This window comes from Lycorma delicatula, chromosome 5, assembly GCF_047948215.1.
Source record: "Lycorma delicatula isolate Av1 chromosome 5, ASM4794821v1, whole genome shotgun sequence".
Lineage (NCBI taxonomy): Eukaryota > Metazoa > Arthropoda > Insecta > Hemiptera > Fulgoridae > Lycorma > Lycorma delicatula.
In genome coordinates this window covers 41221410-41247435 of record NC_134459.1, presented here as the reverse complement: position 1 = coordinate 41247435, position 26026 = coordinate 41221410, and the positions used below count along the sequence as shown (strand labels likewise).

Below are 26026 nucleotides of genomic sequence, written 5' to 3'. Positions count from 1 at the left end.
TATAAAATATTCTTCAGTTTTACAAAAACAAAGAAATTATAAAAAGTTAAAAAACAATGAAGTCCAACTAGATACCACCAAAGAATTATTAATCTTACCTATGGATTCTTTCAATTCAATAATTAATCAAACAAGCACAGAAAAAGTAAATTTCAATCATTAACATATTTGTAGTTTCACAGTTTTTAATTTATGTATCCACTATACTGAATTAAAAGAGGAAAATTGGTTTTCTAGTTCAACCAACTTTGTGATACACACACACACACACACACACACACACACATTCACTTTTCAGAAAAAATTGTCATAACAAAAAAAAAATGCCCATGCCCTTTTGGTTATGCATAGTGTATATAATTACATGTTCAAATCTATTTAGTGGTTACTGGTAATCATCCATGCCCTGTATTGTTCTACTACTTTACATTATGACAAGTAGAATTTCAATCCTTTCTTGACAGGTGGCCCAGAGGTTGTAACTCAAATATTTTAAATGGTAACACCACCCTTTTTGTGACACATCACCATCACTTTTAAAGGTATCTTTAATACAAGAAAAATGGTGTAAATAAAAAGTAAGTATGATGTCTGTACCCAAAATGGCGGTGGGATAAATTTTGTATTTTAAACAAAATTATATTGATAATAATTTATTGAACTGTTATCGTAAATAAATAAATTTATAAAATTTTGATTAAATGGAAATTACCTAATAAATTTGTTTAAAAAAAAAATTAGTTATTAAGTAGAAAGTTTACTTATTTACTAACATTTCACTTTTATACATGTTTGAAATGTTCTTCTGTTGTTTGACTAATGTGGCAGTCGGTTGTAAAAGGATGATAATGCATTATTCAATGACTCCCTGGTGATATTTTTTGCAGATTCTCAAATTTTATTTTGTAAAACATTGATATCTTGGGGCTTATTATGATAAACAAACTTTTTAAGTGGCCCCAAAGAAAGTAATACAATGGCGACAAGTTGGATGAATTTGTTGGCCATTCTATTTGACCCCTTCGGCTAAACCATCTTCCAGGAAAAAAGGCGTTTAAATTTCAGGTATCTGAAGATCGAAATGAGGTGGGGCACCATCTTCTGGAAACCAAAATGTTTTGGAAGTTGAGGCCAACAATGTTTTGAATGAATAAGGTCAAGAAGTTCACTGTTTAAATTTCCATCAATAAATATAGGCCTATCAATCGTCCACCAACAATATCTGGTCATACATTTTACTTTGACTGGATAATGAGTATGTTCCTCACAATACCAGTGTGGATTAATATCAGAGCAGCATCAACAATTATGGAGATTTACATGGCCATTTAAAAAAAAATGGCCTCATTACTAAAAACTTTCATTTTTAATAAATTAGGATCTGGACAAATATTGTTCATCATAATTTTGCAGAACTCAAGTCTTCGATAGTAGTCATCTTCATTAAGTTCTTGCACAGAATGAATTTTAAAGTATTTGAAATTTTCACTTTTTTATGTTCCAATCACTGAACTTTCATTAATGTTATGTTCTCATGCTGCTGTTTGAATCCAGAAATGAGGATTCTCAATACATTCTTGCATAATCTTTAACGATATTATTTTTTGCAGATTTAGGCCTCCCTGGTTTTCTACTATTATTAATGGTCCTTGTTTCTTTAAATATTTTGGTGGTCTTTGATACTATACATTTTGAAAGGGGTACAATTATTATTTGAAATAGCGTTAAATGCTGTATTGAACAATTCACAAACTTCATTATATGACCTAAATCTATCACCAAAGCCCCTCATCATTGAAAGTGTGATTCTCTCCTGTTCATTACATGACATATTGATAACAATGTTATTAGGTAGCATAGAAAAAATTAATTCAGTAAAAAAAACAATTACAAAAAAGGTAAAAAGAGATGTAAATAACCAAAGTAGCTTATAAATGTGGTAAACATAGACAGAATCAATTATCCAACCAATCACAATAAATTCTCATAAGAACTAAAAACAGTGCAGTAATGAAACACTCTAAATGGAATATTACATTAAACAAGAATATATAATTTTATTGTATGTACTTACTATAAATTTAGTAATCTTCAAAATCCAAAATTTATCCTGCTACAATTTTACGTACAATCATCGTACCAACTTTTTATTTATACTATTTTTTTTTTTTTGTCTAAGAGACCTTTAAAATAATATAACACAAAGGGTGTTACCATTTAAAGTATTTCAGTTAATGCTCCTAAATTAAATCGTTTGGTGGTCTTTGATACTGTATATTTTGAAACAGGGTTACAATTATTATTTGAAATAGGGTAAAATGCTGTATTGAACAATTCACAAACTTCATTATATGACCTAAATCTATCACCAAAGCCCCTCATCATTAGAAGTGTGATTCTCTCCTGTTCATTACATGACACAATGAACAGCCGACCCCTAAGAAGAGGTTGAAATTTTATTTATCATCCATCAAAAGGGATAGTAATTGACGGATACCTTATCCTGAAAGTTACAGTATTCTGTCTGGAATGGTTTTAAAGTTGTTGAGGTTTTTCCACACTCTTTGTAATCAATCTGTAAATATACAGAAGCCCCTGCATAATCCGAACTAATAAAAATTCATGGCTGTTCAGATTATGAAAAATTCAGATTATTGAGGGTTAAACTTAAAAGGCACAGGATAGGGTATCAGGACTAATTTTGGATGTTGAAGTAACTGCCGAAACTCTTTTTTTTTTTTTTAATATAAAAACCAATGCTTTTATTACTGAATATACATTCTAAAATGGACTTTATTATATTTTCTTTAAAAAATGATTTTTGTCTGTTTCATTGAAGTTAGTGATCTTTCTACTGCATCTTTCATATTTGAGCCGATAAAAGTAGTTTAAGCAGTGGAATATTGTTCTCTGCTGCCCCACTGAATACAAGTGTTAAAACATTTTACTGCTTCTTCATGTGTTATGCTCTGCTCTTCGCTCTTACTTCAATTTCAACATCATCATTTCCAATATTTTCATCTAACCCTTGTCGTACTGCTTCAATAATGTCATTATCAGATTTAAGTTGGAAACATTCTTTTGTGTCTACGTGAATCCAGTTTGTAATGTCTTTGTTTGTTACTTTCAGTTCAAGGTTAACAATTCTAGTCACTTCTACCACATTTTCTATTTGTTCACTTAGAGTAGTGCCAACATTTTCATTATCTTTAATCAAAGAAGGTAAAAATTTTTTCTGTGATGCTTGAATTGAAGTCTTGTCAGTGGAATCCCAAGCAGGAAATCACAACATTTTTCAGATTAATTTTTTTTTAAGCACACTATTATGTTACCATTTTGAGAAATGACTTGGAAAAGAAGGTCTTTACTGTATTTAATTTTAACTGATGTTTTTAATTACATTAAAAAATCAATGTAGAGAGAGACAGACAGGATAAACAACCGATAAACTTACAGCTTCTTGTAGATTTAGAAAAAACCAAATGTAAAATTACTTTATTACATTTTTTCATTTTGAGTTCAGATTACCCAGTATTGTGAATTATTCAGGGGCTTCTTTGTATATATATATATATATATATATTTATTAAAACATTTATTAAAATAATAAATCTTAAACTTCTTTTTTTGAAAATTTAAATAATTTGTAACATATTGACCACTGTGCTAATAAAATTGTGCTAATCATTCCAGTACTGGATAACAGAATTTGCACTTTCATCCATAACTTCAAAATTTATTGAACAATTTTGGACTAATTCAAAATTATAAAAACAATTTATTTTAATGTAATTATAGAATTAAATACCAACTGAAGATGCGGGATCCCATTAAAATCGTTTCTTAGAATTAAGATGGTACGTCTAACTTATCCATTTACTGTGTTTTGGTGGATTAGATTTGATTTAATATATATATATTTAAATTCAATTAAATAAACTACCTAGTTTGGAATATTAAGATAAGATATATCTTATCTTTATTTCATGAAAGTACTTTTGTGGATCCTGCATCCTCACTCATGATTGAAATAATTCCTTTATTGCAATAAAAATAAAAATATTAAAATAATGAAATTTCGCATTAATTTAAACAAGCCCTACTATTTGTTGTAGTTTCTAATTTCAATAAAATAACACATGTGTGTGTTAGGTTATTGGTTTGTATATGTACAAAAATACATATATATATATATATATGTATTTTTTTAAATCAACTCTTTTAAGAATTATACTTCTCTGTACGATATACAAATATATTTTATTTCTCTTATTAGACCAACCAAAGTACAGAATAAATAAAGTAGGATGACTTACCTTATTCCACTATATACAGGCTTTCATGATTTACTTGCATCATCAGCTGCATTATATATTAATCTCAAATTACATTATAAACTTTGTAAAATATAATAACATATCACACATTTATTTATTTTATTTGAAATTTAAAACCTTTAATCTTTTTATTTTAAACTTTTATTCAGTTAAATTAAAAATAAAAATAATATTTTAAAATATGAAAAATTAATTAAAATTATATTGTAAAAATTTTTATATATGTAAAAATATGATGTTGAGGCATACAATCATTAAAATCAAAAATTCAAAAAAAAATCAAATAAAAATAATTTTAAGTAAAGCAATTATGCATGTTGCCCACTTAACTGAACTTACTTTACTATACTGATTGAAATATATTAAATTATATATCACTATCAAAATAGATGGTGGTGCCATCTACTGCAGCTTTCAAAATACTGTCATTCTCATATTCTGTCTGAAGGTTGAACATATTAATTTATTTTGATGTTTATGTATATATAGTATCTTTTTAAAATGTCTAATCCCTTACTATTTATATTCAAAATATATTTTTTTAATTTCCAGTATTTTTAAATTTGTCCTAATATCAGATATTGTATGTTTATTCTTAATCATATGATTGGATACATTACAGAAACCCAGTATACCTTTTTTTATAATTTCTAAAATGTTCCAAGAATGTAGCCTTAAAGGATCTAGTGATCTTTCCTATATAAATATGGTCACAATCATTACTTACTATGTTATAAATACCACTCCAATTATATAAAACGGATGAATCATTATGTTTATTACTTACTACTTGTTTTATTATGTGGCTATTTGTCTGATATGCGGGTTTAAATTTATTATCATAAACCTTAATTTAAGTTTAACTATTTTATCAGTATATACATATTTTAAATATACACTGTCAACATTTTGTGTGCTCTTTAATTTTATTAAATGTATATTATTTTTAATTTTTGACATTTGTTTATTATATATATATTACCTAATAAAGAATTATCATAACCATTATATATGGCAATTTTTTTTATAATACATATTTCTTTGATTAATTTACTTTTATTTTCATTATACTTTGAATATAATTGCTCTATTTACCATGTTTGTGTAAGTACTAATTTTGCATGACCACAGGTGATTTGAAGATCTATGTGTAGTGGTTTTGTTAGATGCGTTTCCTATATACTGAAGTTATACACTTATTATTTTCATTATTAATTTCAATATTAACATCTAAATAATTTATTTTTTTCTTACATCAATTTTTTTTAACTGAATTAGAGACTACTAAAATATTGTCAACATATCTAGACCATAATAAAATACCATGCATATGTGTTATCCCCTAAACAACTTTACTTTCAAACTCCTGTAAATAAACCTCAGATAAAATGGATGACAAAGGAAAATCCATTGGTAGAGTGGATTTTTCCTGGTTGTAATAATTGTCATAAAATTAAAAATAATTATTTTTGCATATATTCTGTATGCAAACAGAATGAATACACTACAATGGCCTCATTTTCACTCATAACTCATCAAATTTTATAAGCTTACATCAACTTATATAATTAAGAAAATAAAAACAAATGTTTAAGAAAAAATTAAGAAAATCGAAGTTACAACAATTTCTTGGTCATTGGAGTATTTATTTCATTCTAGCCCTATTTTAATGATGTAAAAAAATAACAGGAGACAATACAAATAGTTTAACAACTATCACAATAAGTAAATAAGAGATCCAATTTAATCTTTTAATTAAATTGTACATAATTTTTAAAAATAATTAAGCAAAAAACATTCATCTAATGAGAAATATTAATCAATTACAATTGTTAAATTTATGGAAAAAATTATATATAAAAACCATAAACTGTACACTTAAAAATTAGACTTCTGAATGCTATATAGCAATAAAAAAAGCTTTTAAAGCTTGTCTTAACTCCCTCATTCAAAGAAATAAGAAAAATCTAAGACAAAACAATTTGCAGACACAGCAAGTAGAAAGTGACATCATCCCAAAAACTGCAGACTTATCAATAAATGTATTACAAAACACTTCTAGTTTATAAATAAAACATGCAATTTCAAATAAAATATATAGCTATAATTCTGATTTACTTTACAATTTGTAATTTAACATCAATTCAACTAAATAAAAAAAGAAGAGTAATTTCTATAAATAATAATTTACAAATATAGAGTTAGGGTAAATGAAAAATTCTTGATAATCAACCTACTTTGCTATTCCTTCTAATGTATTGCATAGAAGCTTAGATGTAGGATCCCTTTTCAGAATACGAAAATAAACTGTAAATATAACTTTTGTAACTTCTGTTAAGATTTTTTGTTTCTCTTGTTTATTTTCTTCAGCTTTTGTTTCCATTAATTCTTGTTCCAATAGTGCTAAACGTTTTTTAGCCTACAAAAAAAATTACATCATATGTTTAAACATAACAAAATATTTTGTACAAAGTTTAAAAAAAAAAGTTAACAGAATCATAAAAAGTTACTTTAGAACATGACTGTTTCTTTTAATCTTCTGTGAGTAACCAAAGTATAAATTTTGTGCAATTGCTTCATGTTCAAATTTCTGCAAAAATCCACTGGCATGAATTCCTATTTACACAAATAAATTAAAAAATTTCTTCAATTGACTGATAACACTGGTAGATGACATTACAAACTTTTTCAGGATTTTTGTCATTTTTGACAGTGAAAGGTCAGGCAGGTTGTGACTGATCTTCAAGTGACTTTTCCTCACATTAGAAAGATGAAAAACTCTTGCATGACATTTGTTTTAGTTAAAGCAATCTTAAAAATCTTCTTAAAAGCATTTTGAAACACCACTTCTATAAGCAGTTGTATTTCTTAAAAGGAAGCAAAATTTCCTGTAGACAGTTCTTAATCATCAATCATAAAAAATCATAGAACATGTTTTCAAGCATCCAGAAAAATCAACACAGAACACTTTTTAAACATCACAAAGCAATACCATTAGGCAGACTGGAACAGAACACTGCAGGCTTGCTACACATAGTGACAGAACCTGCAGTTACATCTAGATTGCCTATCTAATGCAAACTTTGTATACTTTTGAGTATCACCTCATACATAAAAATAAGAAGAAAAAATAAATAAAATAAACAATATCATTGTAATTAGGTATCTGTCTTTTCTATTGAAATTGAAAATACATTTTACAAAAATTTACAAACAAATTATCACATTATACAGTACATGCATTCCATTTTATACAGTTCATACAAGATTGTGAATCTTACAATTGTTAACAGAAGACAATATAATGAGAATGAAAATATTTATCTAGAAAATAAAACAAGAAGAAATAGTTTAGAAATGGAACAGAAAAATAGGTTGAATGTTTAAAAGCTAAAGACAAATTAAGGGAATATATATCTGTGCATGGCCAGAAACTGGAATAGAGAATACTTCCAAAATAATGTTAGGACTAATAAGGATGGATCCAAGTAGAAAATAAAAGGACAGTATCAGCAAGATACTGGTCATGAAAGGTGTGGAATGGGAACAGGTAAGGAAAATGTATGAAATAGAATTAGATGCAAAACTTTGATGAATTACAAACTTACTAAATCAAGTCGAACTGATAAAGTAAGAAAGTAAGAAAGTATCATATTATAAAAATATTACATGTAAGAAATATTTTACCTTTTTCTCCTTCTTTGACATAGTTAAAAGTTTTTGACGTTTTGATTTAAACTGCTTTTCTTTAAGTTCAATCTCTTTCTCGTGATCAAGATTGATTTCTTTAAGCCGAAGAGATAAGAAAACAGATACTACTTCACTGTGAACAGCGTTCGTCTTAGATTTAACCAGCTGATTAATCCGACGCACTATCTAGTAAAAAAAAGGATAATATCAAATAAATAGAAATAATACAACAGACCAAATTAAAATGTAATCATGTAGATAGATACTAATCTAATCACACATACATCAATAATAAAAAGGATAAATGTTTGGGTGGTGGGCAATGTGGTATACTGCATCCAATTATGACAAGATTGATTTACATCAAATGAAATATCTTGGATCAATTGATCACTGCATAATTAACATTGTTTGAACAAGCATATGGAGGATCAACAATGAAAAAAATGTGATGTGGACACCATATGACTTTGTTGTATGCCTATTAAATTACATATACACATTTTTTGCTGCACTCATTTCATTTGAAAGTGAAATACAATCCTCCAATTCTTTAATGTGGACACTTGTCAATAATGACACAATTCACTAACGTGGAATTGTGTTACACAACTGCATTGTGGAGGACACCACCACAGTTTTTTGTAGTGCTCATATCAGTATTTTATATTAATTTTGTTTCAGATCACTCAAGTAGGTAAGTGGTGTAAGTGAGAACATGTTGGATTCGTAACCATGCAGACATCGGTTTAAATCTGACTGTACATACATATTTCTTTTTTAACTTTTTTTCTTTAATTTAAATATATTGATTTATTAATAATTATTAACCTCTAATTGTAAAAAAGTTTATTTCACTAATAACTTCAGATTTTTTTTTTATTACTAAATTATGATTTATTAATTTTTTCTTTACAGAGGTTAATAATTATTATTAAATCAATATATTTAAATTAAAAAAAAAGTTAAAAAAGTATATGTATATGGAGTCAGAATGAACCAATGTGGCCTTCCCCTTGTAAGATACAAATGTTTCATTAATTAAAATCTTATTTGGCTATAACTCTGGAACCACTGAAAGTAAGTACCACTTATGATATATTGTTGAAAAGCTCTCAACGAGGGCTTATTATTACAGTTAAAAAAAGTCCAAAATCCAAATGATCTGGATTTTGGACTAAAAATATGTCGGTACAACACATACTTTCTGGTCTGAAGACCAGAAAGAAAATCGCAAGAAAAAAAAAGAAAACTTATCAATATGTCTGATGAAGATCATAACAGGAGATAACACAGTGTTTTTTTTTATAAAATCTAGGAACAAAATGCAAGTCATCAGAGTGGAAATCAACATCATCTGTCACACAAATGTTTTTCTGATATGAGCAAACAAAAGGTTATAATAGAAGTCTTTTAATTACAGGGCTGATAATGAACAAGGAAATGTACGTCAATATCCTTCATTTTTTATGGAAGTGAGTAAGAGAGATATCCTGAAGAGTGGGAAACAGAGTATTGGGTATTATGGCATGACAATGTATTGGTATATTAATCCACACTTAAAGAGTTCCAGGCATGATACAATATAACAACTTTGGAACAACCACTACATTTTCCCGATTTGGCACCAACTGATTTCTGTTTTTTTTTTGCTAGTAAAATACTTCAGGGGTGCTATAAAGGTGCTATGCTATAAAGCAACTGAGTGTAATCTCAAAATAGGGTTCTGAAATTTTTTCAACATTACAGATATTGGTTAGTGAATAGCTGCTGAAGGAACTACTTTGAAGGAAATGTAGTCTAAAACATTTTCATGTGAACAGTTTTTAAAAATAGTTTATCCCAGAACCTTTTGAATCTACTTTTTACATATGTATTATAGGATTATGTCAAATAGAAAATGATAAAATATTCAGCAATAGAATATAAATAAACTAATAACTGTGTATTAATAAACGTTAGTTCACATAAAACTACACAGGCTGTAGTTTTGTTTGGTTGGGCGACATTCACACTGTTGGCATATATTTTTATTAATGAGCTGTAAAAAAAAAAAAGTTTAGTTCAATACACTGATACAATAACAATAGTTAATGACAATACATTGTTGTAAACAAAGAAAAATATTGGGCCAATCAACTACAAAAGTGAAACTGTATTAGAATGAATTAAGCTTCCTTTTCGAAAATGTTCCAAACAATTGTTTAATGTCAAAAAACCACTACCATTCCTAATTTATCTCCCAGCATGAAGTATGGATACCATGCTAGATGGTTTATAATATTTAAATTAGTCACAGTTTTCACTACAAAAATATCAAATAATACCTAATAAGTATAAAATCATTAAATTTAACAGTATTTTCATGATTAGCCCTAAAATAAGAAATCAGCATAGAAATATAAACTAATCTAAATAAGTTAAGAAAAATTGTCATTAATAACCGATATCTCAAAAAAAAAAAAAATAAATAAATAAAATAAAAGAAACTAACATATTTATATCGCATAATTTTATAACCATTTCATAAATTTCAGTGGCTATTTAATTAAATTAAAAAAAAATTAACAAGTTACAGTTTTATGAAAAAACTAAAATAATAAATACATAAAACTTACAAATAATGAAAGTTCTCCTCTTTTGTCTTCTTTGAATACTTGTGAAATACATGAAGCAACTCTAGTGCGTACATGAGTTCTTGGATTGTTCATGTAAGGAATGATTATTTGAGCTATATTAGTTGAATAATTAAAATATGGGTGTGTAATGAGTAATTCGCAAAGACAATTCAATGCAACTGAACCAAGGCCTAGTACTTGCTGAAAAAAAATAAATTGTACATGTCTATTATCAAGTGATTAAACCTACAGAAACATAAATTATGCAGCAAATTCGCCCAATAGTCTTCCACTTATCAGTTATTACCTACTAGTAGGAGATAAACAGCTCATTAAAATCCTAAAAAATATTTTTTACAAGAGTTATTCAAAATTACTTTCATTAATCTTTGGTTCTTGAAATTTTTTGATAAAATGCAATCTCACTAGGCCCATAAAAATTTATAGGTTTTAATTATTAATGCTATAAATGATTATCAGTATTCCGTATGATATGTTCTGGGTAATTAAATTTCAAATATTTAATTGGAATTGTAAAGTGGAGATAGCACCTCCTAAAAAAGGGTCGAGGAGTATACAAGCAAATCTTCAATTTTATAAATAAATGTGTTAATATGAAAAGTGATTACTGACAAGCTTAATTTTCTGGAAATAACACATAATGCTTAAAACAAATCTACAGGGTCCTGGCCAAGAAGGTCAATTACCCTGATCAAAGGCAGTCCCATCATGGGGTTGATTGTCCCCTTCCTCTTCTACCTCTTTATTATTCATTCCTTCTTTCTAGGGTAGTAACATGGAAGTTCAAAGTTAGGATAGCAGCCCTGGTTCCATCTGTGGCATCATGCTGACACCTTCTTCTAACTAACAGGACAGATACTTCTTTACTGGAGTTCAGGTACATGCTCTTATAGAATTATCCAAGAATTCCATTCCTTAACGAAGAGTTGCATATAAAGGCTAAAGTACCTACTGCAGGAAACCCACTCCTGTTCCTAATTAATCAATTAAAACATACTCAACACTTATGAAAGCAAAGCACATGCTCTGCAATCAAACATGTACAAATACGATGATACAACCATTGTAATTAAAAGAATCAAGTAAGTCATTCTTTAAGAAATTACCTCATATACCCAAAAGAAAAACTTTTTATTCATGCTACATAATACATATATTAAAATAGGATACTTACAAGTACCACCAAATAGGAAGTTGAAGGTGAAAGAAAATGAACAAATCAACCAATTTTACTAACATCTATATTCGAGTTGTCTTTAGACCAGTGTTGTGTGAAGAGCTGGGATAAACAGTTGAATTATGTTTTGCCAAAAGCTCTTGAATATGAAACACTGAATGTATGGGAGAATTGTAATGTACAGCAAACATCCACGAATTGTTTGCCCACACTTCAGGCATTTTTTTTTCACTGTCTGTTTTTATTTCACCAAATAAAACTTTAAAACAATATTATGACCTTAAGGGATGTTACGCATAAAGAATAAAATCTTGTAATAAGACAAATGATTCCGCATTTACCTCCCCACTTCATTTCAGCCTTCACATTCAGACTACTTCCACATATCCGAGACTGGAGAGATTTTATTTAATTTAAAGAACTAATACCAATGTAACAGTATAAGGCACACCAATTCTTTCCCAAAAACTTAATTTTAAAATATTCTAGTGCAATTTAAAAAACATTTTGAACAAAAATCTTGCCCTTCATGAATATTTATTTTCTTTATGTCAGAAAATCACCACAGGCACAAAACACAAACTCACTGCTTGCAAACTGGAAATAAAACAATATAGAGTGACATGGAAAAAAGAACATTAATCTCTAACAAATTATTTAATCTCTAGTGAAATCTGTTAGAGCACTCTTATCAGAGTAGCAAGTACTGATAAATTGGTAAACATATTTCTAAACATATTGAATTCTTTTTGGACAATTTCATACTTTTAAACATAGTTACACTGGCATTTGTACAACCCTGTATACATACAGGGATCATTTATGATATAATGAATGAATACAATTTGACATTTCTCGACCATTTGTCACAGATAGATGTACACAATGTGCCAAATAAGTAATGAGACTGATTTTCTTTTTAGGAACACTTAAAGAAACGCGCTGAATGTGGTAACCATTTCATTTCATTTCTTGACTCAGCCAGTGTATGCACAGCAGCCACGAATGTAACATTGTAAAAGTAGCGGCAGTCAAACGTATCAAAGAGCTGTGATAAAATTTTACTGTAAATTAAGAAAAATTACATCAGAAGTTTACAGAGGTGTTTTAAGTTCGACCCAGAGACAAAATGTCAGAGTATGGAATGCCATGGAACATTGTCACCAAGGCAAAAGAAACAGGTTGCAGAAATCATGTATCAAGACAACGGTGATTTTTTTTTTTATGTTTCTCGAGTGATCCATCCTGAATTTCTCCCTGAGGGCACAACAGTGACCGGACAGTACCACTTAGGAGTTATGCAACGTCTCTTTGCTCGCATGTGTTGTGTCAGAATGCATCTGTTCCAAAGCAAAAGTTGGGTTCTCCGGCATGACAATGCACCAGCTCACTGCTCACACGACCCGTGAAACAGTTTTTTAGCATCAAAACAGATCTGCGTGCTTGAACACCCACCCTATTCACCTGATTTGGCACCTACAGACTTTTTTCTATTTCTGAAAATTAAATCTGCTTTAAAAGGAGGATGTTTCAGTGACATTGAGGACATCCAATGTGCTATGACTGACAGACTGAAGGAGGTACACAATCAGAATTTCCAGCATTCTTTCAACAACTTGCATGATCGATGTAAACGTTGTGTGGAGTGCAAGGGATTATTTTGAATCCATGTAACTGCAAAATTAAAATAAAGTTCTTACTTTCGATGTAATGCTAGTTGTCTCATTACTTATTTGGCACACTGTATTATATAAATACTGTGCGATTCCAAATAAAAAGTTGAAAAACAAATACTCGTTTATCTATACTACAAGAAGGTCGGAAGTCCTTCTACTATTAAAACTAATAAGACTGATAGATGTCTACACATATTCATAGCTGTATTTCATCTCATTTAAACACACTATTATCAATATATTTGTATTGCTCTGCATGTTTCAATGTTTAACAATGTATAAACTGACCTTCAGTTTATGAACTGAGTTGCTTCATATTTACACCATATTAAATTGTGTTTCATTATGTCTTACTTTTTATTTTCTAAGATATAAGATATATTATTAAAAGAAACAGGTACTGCATTTAGGTTAAATGAGTTTAATAATAGTGAAAGAAATATTTCAGATTTTACAGACATTAATGAAAGTGATATTAATAATGAATCAAATTTCAAACTGGATATTTTACTTCTGAATGGATTTCAAGTGATACAGAGAGCAGTACGAATTTGTTTTGATGATGATAATAATAATAATAAATGTGATGTAAGAATTTATGCTTGGATTAAAGTAATCTTACTGTAAAATAACTTAGATTTTTAATAAAAGGAATGTTGGTTTAAATTCCACCACAAGACATTCCTCCTGTTATATAATTCATACTTTACACACTCATAACATTCTAAACGTTTTGGTAAGAAACCACTAAAACATGCTCTATAATACACATATATTTCTATATATAACATTTTTGTAAAATGTTTTATTTGTATATATATATATATATATATACAAATAAAACATATATATATATATATAATGTTTGTACAGATGCATATATCTATTAACTAACTTACATTTTTATCCAAAATAATCAAAGCTATTTAAAAATACACAACTGAAAAATTCAACAAATAAGTCTATCAGAACAGAATTTTAATACAGTAAGTGCTCACTATAAGAAACCTCAGTACAGTGGACTTTTGACATAACATACAGGTGTGTTAAGTTGCCCATTCCGTAAAAAAAATAGAGCCAACTTTCCTGCAACATGTCGGAATTATGGAAACAGTGTACACCAGATGATATGTTGAACGGTATTTCCATTAAAGTACAGGGCATGTTATGATTGAAAAGATGTTATGTTTGAAAAGTTCATGTGCTAATTGTTCTTGTTTATTTAAATCTGTACATATGTAATAGTTTAAAAATCTATTTACCAAAGTATATATATATATATATATATATATATATATATATATATATATATAAAATTGTGCTGTGTAAATAGTTTCATTTGAAGTAATTTAGGTTTTGGTCTTTTGTTTTCAATATGTCTACAGGCAATGTCACCCATAAAACATATTAATTTGTCTGTAAGCCAGAAATATGGATTAGTAAAAGAGATTAATAAAAAACAAGTGTGTCAATATTGTCAGAAATATGATGTAAATATCAAACTATATCAGACATTTGAGAATCAAAGGACAAACTTGTTAAATTTTCAATAAATTGTTTTTCTGACACCGATTCACAAATTGAACAAAAACATATGAGTAGCCATTAATCAGAATCTGGAAGATTCTATATTAAAATGGTTTTTGCAGCATTTGCAGATGAGGAGGTTAGAGTACACTGAGTAGAAAATCAAAGTGCAGCAAAAAAAATTTGCCAGTCATTTAGGACTTGAAAAATTTGAAGCCAACTATGGTTGGCTAAGCAAATTTAGAAATTATCATGACCTAACTAGTCATGTAACTTTTAGTAAAGCTGCTAGTGCCCCGTTGATTTAAAGCCAAGTTGGACCAACTCATCAAAGACAAACCATTGCAGCTGTCCCAAGTATATATAACATGATGAAAGCAGTATATTTTGGAGGTCTCTTCTATGAAACATCAAGGCACAACATGAAAAGAATCTACTGGTATAAAAAAAACAAAGATAGATTATTTTTACCACCCGAAAACCATCTTTAATATAGCAGATGGACTAGGGTATGATTGTGGCATGCAGGTTTTACCAGGCGAGGTATTTAGATATACTTATCGTACTTGAAGAGAAAGATGATTTAATTGAAGATAAGCATGGGGGAAAACTATAAACAATATAAATAATTTGATAAAGTCAGCAATATTTAATTTGAATGATAAATGCAGTCATTGAAAAAGACAACCTCACACATGCTTGGAAAAACATCAGTTTAAATAATGACAATGTTGAAAAAAATTTAGAAAAATATTTTTGTGAAGCGGGTGAGTTTCTGGCAGGTTTTAGGAGAGGAGAAGGAAAGTTACTGAAAATAATGTGCAAGAATGGTTGGAAAATGGTGATATCAATCCTGGGTACAGAATTATGAATGATGGAGAAATAATTGACAAATTCCTTTTGCAGGCTGAAAATGACTGTGAAGATGATGAGGGAAAAGAAGAGTTAAGTGATTAAAATCCCAGCCTTTCTAGCTTTTGTGATGCCGTTGATACAATAATTTCATACACTGATTTATCACAGGAACTAGACAGGCGGCCGGCCGTATTATGGAAATTTAACAACGTTTAAAGAAATTATTACTAAGAAGAAGCAAACCCCGTAATGTAAGCGATTAAAAATTGACAATTTTTACTCCCTGGTTCCATCAACTTCACCACGTAGGCAAAATCAAACATTGAACAAATCTAATTTTTTTAAATTTACTGTAATCAATATTTTAGAATTATCACTGTGTAGTGTAGTGTGTAGCTGACTGAAATATAAAATAAAATTATTTTTTCTCTTTGTTTATGTATTTTTTTTTTCTCTTAAATTACATTTTATTATTAGTACAGTATTAATATAAGGTATTTAAATATGGAATGTACTGTGAAATATATGTACTGCATAGGTCTGGAGATGTACATTAAATATAGGCATATTCATATATAATCCTGTAGTTGAAATTTGGACTTTTCCAACAACAGAAAACGGCCTCCCCCAATTAGTCTGTTATAGCAGGCACTTACTATACAGCCACTTTTAGGATTTAATGTTTTCAATTTAATTTTAAAATAATGAAATGATTTTTAAGTTAAGCTACAATACCAACTAATTTACCTCAGAGTGTACTCGAGTATCACCTTTCTTTTTTACAAAGACAGCAGCCATTTTCTCCACCTTTTCAAGATACAATCGATACTGTTTTAGAAGTGATTTTTCAAATGTTTGCAAACGAACAGTTTCTTTTTTTACTGAAAAAAAAAATCACACAAGTTTGGGTAATAATTTGAACTTTAAATGTGTTGATTTAATCCAGACAATTGATGCAAATTTTAACAAATAATTTCCATAATGTATTATTCATTACTGTACACATTAGCAATTTTTATCATTTTCTGCATTTTTTTGCATAATTTAAGCTTCTTATAAAATAACAGCAAATTTATTAAAAAAAAAAAATTTATAAAATATGATAAATTAAAATATATATATATATATATATTATATTCCAAAAGCGTAAACAAAATTTGGTCCAATCTACCAAAGTACAGAATCAATAAGAGCTCTTATCTTATCATATTAATTTTCTTTTTTCTTTTCTTTTCTATACATCAAAAGCGCTTTCAAGGAAATTTCTCATCAGTTCATTAAAATTAAAAATTAAATACACATTAAAAAATTAATAAAACACTAAACATTAATATTATTATACATATGACATAATATATGCAGTCAAATAATTAATTAAAAATCTTTAAAAACTTTTTAAACATTAATTTTTTTTTAAACATGTTTGTGGCCAGCCACTAAATACGGCACTGTCAACAGTGCTATATTTAAAATTTTAATGTTTTTATTTATTTCAATTAATTATTTGACTGCATATATTATGTCATATATGTAATAATAATAATAACGTTTAGTGTTTTATTAATGTTTTAATGAAATTTTTTATGTTCCTGAAATCAAATTTAGGTTCTATAATGAACTACTCATTCACTTATCTCACTACTTCAGAGAATAGAGAATTAAAAAAAAACAGACACTCACATACCAAAGTTCATCATGTGTTCATTCACTTGCATAAAAAAAACGAATGAGGGATATTCCACTTTAATTCAACAAATGATCAGTGCATCAATATTATTGATTTTTATGATATTTGGTATAAATTATCTACCCACCTTGTAGTGGCCAAAAAAAAACTTTTTTATATTTAAAAAAAAAATTTTTTCTTGAGTAATCGACTATTTTCTATCTCGCCAACGTGAGAAAACAGCCATTTCTGTCACTTTTTCCATGAGCTGTAGTATTCTTATGTTACATCATACAGAGGTCAAAAAGAGCTTTTTGAAAAGAATAAAGATGGAACTTCATTTTAGTGTACTTAAAATTCATTTTGTTACATAACCAAATCTTGTAATGTTTACTGAAGTTATGTTTACAATTTGTTGTTTTTTCAAATTTTGGGCTTAAAATAAAGAATGAAGGGCTTAGGGTAACAGACCTGTTTTTTATCTTTTAACTCTTAGGTACTAGTAGTACTTGTAAAAAAAAATTGGACTCTTATCGAGTGTCCTTCATTAAAAGAAATGGTCACCACATCGTAAAATTTTGAAAATGTCTCATTTTTGGGGCTCAAAAACCGCATGTGGGACAGATGGCAAAAATCTGAAATGTTTACAGCAGTAAGTACTTTTTATGTACTTCAAAACCATATAAAATTTATTTTGTTATTCAAAGGGGTTAATGAGTAATGAAGCCAACAAAACCGCTACAAAGACTGTTCTTTCTAACTATAAACAACATATCCAAAAATACAGGTGTTATGCATTTTTCAGATTATAAAAATTACAACTAAACTCATTATAATGAATAAATTTATAATTAATAAAGAGTCAATTATAGAATGATAAATAATAATTACAAGATGATAAACAATTCAAATACATTAACAAGTCGTTCAATTCACTTTTACCTTATTTTTCTCCTGCTAATGGAAGTTATGAATAAATCTTGCACTTTTTGAAAACAAACTTAACTAACATATCTTGGTGCTCTTGCCATTTTTTTATTGAGTATAACTGAAAAGTTCTCATTCATCTTTGTTGTATTGTACCCTCTTCTAGTAGTTAATAGAAAAAGCTCTGAAGGCATAGAAAAAGCTCTGAAGGCATGAGAATCTTTAAAATATTTTCTAGTTGAACCCATGTTTGATTATCCCTCAATGATTTCTTGAATGAAGTACCACGACCCAGCTAATGGAAGAAGTATATTCGATATTCCTCTGCATTTTCATGTCTTTTGACTTCAATGACATCACCTAACCACCACTTAACATCGTATACTCAGCAGACATAATTTTTACATTTTGGCTTTAGAAAACCTATAAAGCAATCAGCACTAATGTTATTGTGTACAGACACTACATAAATGTTTCTGATTCAGAGGTTACTCGGATTTTCAGAATACATTTCTGACCTGTTGGAACAAAACTGTGAAAGGTTCTTGTTTCAGGGACTATTGTGATTACCTGATAATGAGAACTGAGATATTCTTCAGTCTCTTAAACATCTTTATTAGAACAGAAAATAAATGTTATACTTTTAATATTGTCTTTGCAATAATTGTACATTTTAGAAGGTGTAACATTTGATTGCTGACTATCCTTTGAAGTCTTGCTTTAGTCACAGTTTTTTACAGTTCCACCAATACCATCACATGGTCCTTCTCTATGGAATGGGGCAAAAAAAAAAAAAATACCATTCAGCTGCAATTTCAAAATCTTCTTGAAGGTAGCACAAATTTATGAATTTTTGTTTGTTTTTATAATGGGCTGAGGAGCAATCAGAGAAATAAAAAAATTGTTAACTTGTTGTAACAGTGTTTTTACTTCATTTATAACTTGCTTTTGGAAGCAGAATGATGTAGTATTGTGTTTCAAGTACTCACCAATCACACAGTAGCTTTGGCTTTTTTTAATTTTCCTTCTTTTTTAAAATATATGAGAAATGGATGTATTGTGACAAGTTTTTGACCAGTGATATGACTGGACTTCATCCTGTATCACAAAAGGAAAATTTTGAGAGAAGTTTCCCATTACAACACATTCACTCTCCAACAAGTTTTCCTTTATAATGTTGAGTATATTAGCTTGTTTCTTTACAACAAAATGATACCTTTTTTAGATTATTTAAATTTTCAGTAAGTTTATCTAAGTACTCTTGAAATGGAAGAATTTGAGTAGTTAGTTCACAACAGTCAACAGAAACCCACCGTTTGAAGATAATTTCAGAATCAAAATCATCTCAGCTCTCTGATAGTAATTTGAGCACTTCATTAGTGCCTGGACGTCTTTCACACTGTGACAGCATGCATGTTTCATTTTCTATATCACATACCATGGTTGAAAAGAAAATTTTATCTCCTTTCAACCAAATAAAATTTCATATTTAGAGCAGATAACATGAATTTTACATTTTGCTGACATACACACTAACAGGGTGACAACCTGACCCACCAGCCAGAACACAAGATTTAGGTCTTAAATCAGCAAATTTTGAAAAACCAATTCTTAAATTATGTTTTTCTTTGAAGGCTGTGTACAATACTTTTAAGTTACATAGGGTAAGCCTTTTTTGATTAATAATTTTCTTCCTGTCAGCTCATCTTACAGAGACTCAATCCTTCTTGCCTGGCATCATTCGGCTGTGCTCACCAATCTAGTAAAAATCTTGGACACATTACATTTTCATCAACTATGTGACTGGGTTTCTTTTTGTAGATTTCTAGAAAAATTTCACTTTTTTAACTAACTGTCTGGATTGATGAACTAAATACTAACATTGAACTCATTTTGAATTTTTTGAATGTTCCAGCTGCTTGGTAATAAATTTGAAATATTAATTTTATACTTAGTTGATGTAACTGTTTTCATTTCATGCTTTATTTATGGTAATGATAAATTCTTTATATTCCCTACCAAAATCAGCATAATTTTGTGGTACTAAACTTGTTTCTTCAGTAAAAATATTTAAATCAGGAATCATTTAATTTACTGTAACAGACTACTATTTTTGTAACCTTTTTTTGTAAAATTTGTTCCTTTGTGCTGCTCAATAATTTTTTAACCTTAACGCAGGAAATGTCAAGTGCTGAACAAGCTTTATTCACAGACTCAACTGTAACATATTGAGACTCAAATATAATATCTTGACATTCCGGTTCGCTTTCTTGTGGTCTTTGTACTTTGTTTAAGCATTTTGTACATGGTACTTTGCCTGGAATTAATTTTAATTTGGATTGCTTGTTGAAAGTGCCAAAGAAATTTCTCAAAGAGCTTTCTTAACCAGTTTAGTGTGACAGCTAAATAGGTTACAGTAACTTTTCCGATTAATATGAAAATATTTATCTAAATATTCAATTTTATGAAAAATTCAGATTTTTTTGTTTCAGTACATCCACTTCTTAAAGCCAACAATGTTATTTGCTGTTCAGTATACTCTAAAATATCATGCAATATTGAAGGTCTATTGTAAGTCAATTTGTGACATACTGTTTCGGTGTGAATGCCAATTGAACACTCCATAATCCATTTTTATAAAATGCAAGTTAGCATTACAATAACAATACAGTTAATATAAATTATAAAACTACCAATTGCACCTTACTTTGTCTTATCCCAGTTTCTCTACAGCTAAAATAAAAATTTCTCTAATTAATAAAATTAAAAATAAACGATACCGCATTAAAGAGAAATTCACTGTCAATAAAATTACTTTATAAACAAGTGTACATTATACTAGCAACAATACAACATATCACATTAAAATCAAAACAGTAACTGAGCCTTCTACAATGTTTACATTCAGGATTACGCAAACATTCTAAGCATATCTATTCATTTTCATATTTAAGCATGAGTGTGTGTGTGTGTGTATGTGTCATACTTTAGGTAACAAACCTAGAATATAAGCTACCTCATTATAGACATATAAAAATAAGACACTTTCAAAATCGTATGATTTGGCGACCAGTTTTTTTAATGAAGAACACTTGGTAACAGTCCAATTTTTTTTACAAGTACTAATAGTATCTAAGAGTTAAAAGGTAAAAAATAGATCTGTTAGCATAATCCCTTCATTATTTATTTTGGGCCCAAAATTTGAAAAAACAACAATTTATAAACATAACTTCAGTAAACGTTACAAGATTTGGTTATGTAACAAAATGAATTTTGAGTATACTAACGTGAAGTTCCATCTTTACTCTTTCCAAAAAGCCCTTTCTGACCTCTGTACGATGTAAAATAAGAATGCTACGCTCATGGAAAAAGTGACAGAAATGACTGTTTTTACCTGTTGGTGAGTTAGAAAAGTCTATTACTCAAGAAAAACATTTTTTTTTAAATATAAAAAAATATTTTTTGGCCATTACAAGGTGGGTAGTTATCATATACCAAATATCTTCAAAATCAAACATTGTGATGCAGTAAAATTTTGGCAAATTTGTTGAATTAAAATGGAATACCCCAAGATTAATATATTTTTCAAAACATACATTTAATATCAGAGTCATCTTGATGTTTTATCTGGTAGGAGGGGATAATATCTTTAAATATTTCTGCTAAAGAAACAGAGACCAATTTTTTTACAGTAATTGCGAGTTCAGGACGATATTCTTTTAACATTTCGTTCAGCTGTGCCAATTTAGAAACCTGAAACAAAAAAAAGGGTAAAAGTAATACATAATTATGAATAAAATACCTGAAACTGTTTAGCTAATTATTACAGATTTAAAATTAATGTAGTATTTTTAAGACAAGATTTTAAATTTAATATTTCACAATTTTTTGATATACACAAACTTTTTCAATTTGGTAAGTATCCAGCAAGCAAATGTCAAAAAAGACTTTCATGAGTAAAAACAATAAAAACTATTTTTAAACAAGTGTTATAATTTTTGTCCCTTGTAATCTTTTCATATGAAATTTTTGATTCAGTTAATCACAAAAAAGTGTTTAAAAAAGCACTAAAATCACATTCAGCATATCCAAAAATGTCTTAACATAAGTTATTGGAAACTCTTTAAGCTTTCTGTTTCTATAAATTTGCATTAATATAAATTCCAGTCAGGATTAAGGTAAATTATTAAAACTGAACATTTTATTGAAAACAGTTGAAACATTCTTATGTTATGTGTGAAAAAATTAACACGATTGATTAGTCATCAATCATAACAATCACACAAATCTAAATTAATGGAACATATTATCAGAAATATTACGTTTCGTGGTCAGATTCTGATAAACATTTAGACAAGAAAAGTTAATCCATTTTTACATCAATTGGAATTGAAAAGGAAATAAAAGAAAAAAATAGCTCACATACCTAAAATAGTAGCAGTGCAAAATAATTTTGGCTAAATAAATATGAGAGAAAACATGAAAACAGCAGCAGAACAAACTGGCTTCAACAAAAGGAGAATAGAGTAATGACAAGTTTCAGAGGGATAACTGAAAGAATGAAAGACAAAAAAAATTCAAAAACTGGAAGGATGAAGATGGGAACCTCAACATAAAATTGAATGATGAACTAAAAGAGCAATACAAAAAACAAAAGAGATATGGATTGCAGATGAATTCTGAGATATAGAAGGATTTGAAAAAACCAACTGTATGAACAATGTGTACAAAGTAAGGATAAATGGAGTAATAGAGTATATTCACTGGTGTAACTGTTAATAAAGGCAAAGTACTATACAAGAAGGAAGGTATATTAAAAAAAAAAAGGGATAAATGAAGAACTAACAGAAAACCTCAATTTGTTCCATAAAAGAAAAGGGTAATGTAGGAGGAGCAAAATTAAATTAGAGGTTATATAAGCTATATAAGTAGTGGGGACTACTAAGGAAGGGGTCACCAGAAAATTAAAAAATAACAATCTACTAGTCGGAGCGTGGAATGTTAGAAGTTTAAAAAAGGTTGGTAGGCTAGAAAATTTAAAAAGGGAAATGGATAGGATAAATGTGGATGTAGTAGGAATTAGTGAGGTTCAGTGGGAAGAGGAAGGCGACTTTTGTTCAAGTGATTTTAGAATAATTAACTCAGCTTCAAATAATGGGCAGGCAGGAGTAGGTTACATAATGAACAAGAAGATAGGGAAGAGAGTAGAGTATTTCAAAACGCATAGCGATAGAATCATTGTAATAAGGATAAAATCAAAACCTAAACCGACAACGATTGTTAATGTCTATATGCCTACAAGCGCCCATGATGATGATGATGAGGTACAGCGTGTATACGAAGAGATTGATGAAGCAATTAAACACGTAAAAGGAGATGAAAATTTAATAATAGTTGGAGATTGGAATGCAAGCATTGGAAAAGGCAAGAAAGGAAATATAGTGGGTGAATACGGGCTGTGCAAAAGGAATGAAAGAGGGGACTGACTTATAGAGTTTTGCACGAAGTATAATTTAGTAATTGCCAACACACAATTTAAAAATCATAATAGAAGAATATACACTTGGAAAAATCCAGGTGACACTGCAAGGTATCAGATAGATTATATCATGGATAAGCAAATATTTAGAAATCAACTCGTTGACTGCAAAACTTACCCTGGAGCAGACATTGATAGCGACCATAATTTGGTGATAATGAAATGTAGATTGGGGTTTAAAAACCTGAAGAAAAGGTGTCAGATGAATCGGTGGAATTTGGAGAAGCTTGAGGAAGAGGAGGTAAAGAAGATTTTTGAGGAGGACATCGCAAGAGGTCTGAGTAAAAAAGATAAGGTAGAAAATGTAGAAGTAGAATGGGAGAATGTTAAAAAGGAAATCGAACTTAGGCGGAATAAAGAGAACTGGTAGAAAACCTTGGGTTTCAGACGATATATTGCAGCTGATGGATGAATGAAGAAAATATAAGAATGCTAGTGATGAAGAAAGTAAAAGGAACTATCAGCAATTAAGAAGTGCTATAAACAGGAAGTGCAAACTGGCGAAAGAAGAGTGGATTAAAGAAAAGTGTTCAGAAGGTGAAAGAGAAATGAACATTGGTAAAATAGACGGAGCATATAGGAAAGTTAAGGAAAATTTTGGGGTACATAAATTAAAATCTAATAATGTGTTAAACAAAGATGGTACACCAATATATAATACGAAAGGTAAAGTCGATAGATGGGTGGAATATATTAAAGTTATACGGAGGAAATGAATTAGAAAATGGTGTTATAGAGGAAGAAGAGGAAGTTGAGGAGGATGAAATGGGAGAAACAATACTGAGATCTGAATTTAAGAGAGCATTAAAAGATTTAAATGGCAGAAAGGCTCCTGGAATAGACGGAATACCTGTAGAATTACTGTGCAGTGCAGGTGAGGAAGCGATTGATAGATTATACAAACTGTGTGTAATATTTATGAAAAATGGGAATTTCCATCAGACTTCAAAAAGGTGTTATAGTCATGATACCAAAGAAAGCAGAGGCAGAAAAATGTGAAGAATACAGAAGAATTAGTTTAACTACTCATGCATCAAAAATCTTAACTAGAATTCTATACAGAAGAATTGAGAGAGTTGAAGTGTTAGGAGAAGACCAATTTGGTTTCAGGAAAAGTATAGAAACAAGGGAAGCAATTTTAGGCCTCAGATTAATAGTGGAAGGAAGATTAAAGAAAAACAAACCAACATACTTGGCGTTTATAGACCTAGAAAAGGCATTCGATAACGTAGACTGGAATAAAATGTTCAGCATTTTAAAAAATTAGGGTTCAAATACAGAGATAGAAGAACAATTGCTAACATGTACAGGAACCAAACAGCAACAGTAATAATTGAAGAACATAAGAAAGAAGCCGTAATAAGAAAGGGAGTCCGACAAGGATGTTCCCTATCTCAGTTACTTTTTAATCTTTACATGGAACTAGCAGTTAATAATGTTAAAGAACAATTTAGATTCGGAGTAACAGTATAAGGTGAAAAGATAAAGATGCTACGATTTGCTGATGATATAGTAATTCTAGCCGAGAATAAAAAGGATTTAGAAGAAACAATGAATGGCATAGATAAAGTCCTACGCAAGAACTATCGCATGAAAATAAACAAGAACAAAACAAAAGTAATGAAATGTAGTAGAAATAACAAAGATGGATCACTGAATGTGAAAATAGGAGGAGAAAAGATTATGGAGGTAGAAGAATTTTGTTATTTGGGAAGTACAATTACTAAAGATGGATGAAGCAGGAGCGTTATAAAATGCCGAATAGCACAAGCGAAACGAGCCTTCAGTAAGAAATATAATTTGTTTACATCAAAATTTAATTTAAATGTCAGGAAAAGATTTTTGAAAGTATATGTTTGGAGTGTCGCTTTATATGGAAGTGAAACTTGGACAATCGGAGTATCTGAGAAGAAAAGATTAGAAGCTTTTGAAATGTGGTGCTATAGGAGAATGTTAAAAATCAGATGGGTGGATAAAGTGACAAATGAAGAGG

The 26026-nt window shown here is 29.1% G+C and overlaps 1 protein-coding gene across 3 annotated transcripts in view; it reads right to left on the bottom strand.

Annotated features, from left to right (window-relative positions):
• Nucleotides 1-26026, bottom strand: part of Noc3 (Nucleolar complex protein 3) — a 64010-nt gene that overhangs the window by 19571 nt on the left and 18413 nt on the right. For 2 of the 3 annotated variants that reach the window (XM_075365961.1, XM_075365962.1), the window contains exons 5-9: nucleotides 22091-22247; nucleotides 16649-16782; nucleotides 10646-10846; nucleotides 8025-8213; nucleotides 6575-6756 (exon numbers count right to left, since the gene is read on the bottom strand). In XM_075365961.1, coding sequence (XP_075222076.1) covers nucleotides 6575-6756; nucleotides 8025-8213; nucleotides 10646-10846; nucleotides 16649-16782; nucleotides 22091-22247 — 863 coding nt within the window. The remainder of the gene's footprint in view (nucleotides 1-6574; nucleotides 6757-8024; nucleotides 8214-10645; nucleotides 10847-16648; nucleotides 16783-22090; nucleotides 22248-26026) is intronic. The other variant, XM_075365963.1, reaches the window with a different exon arrangement.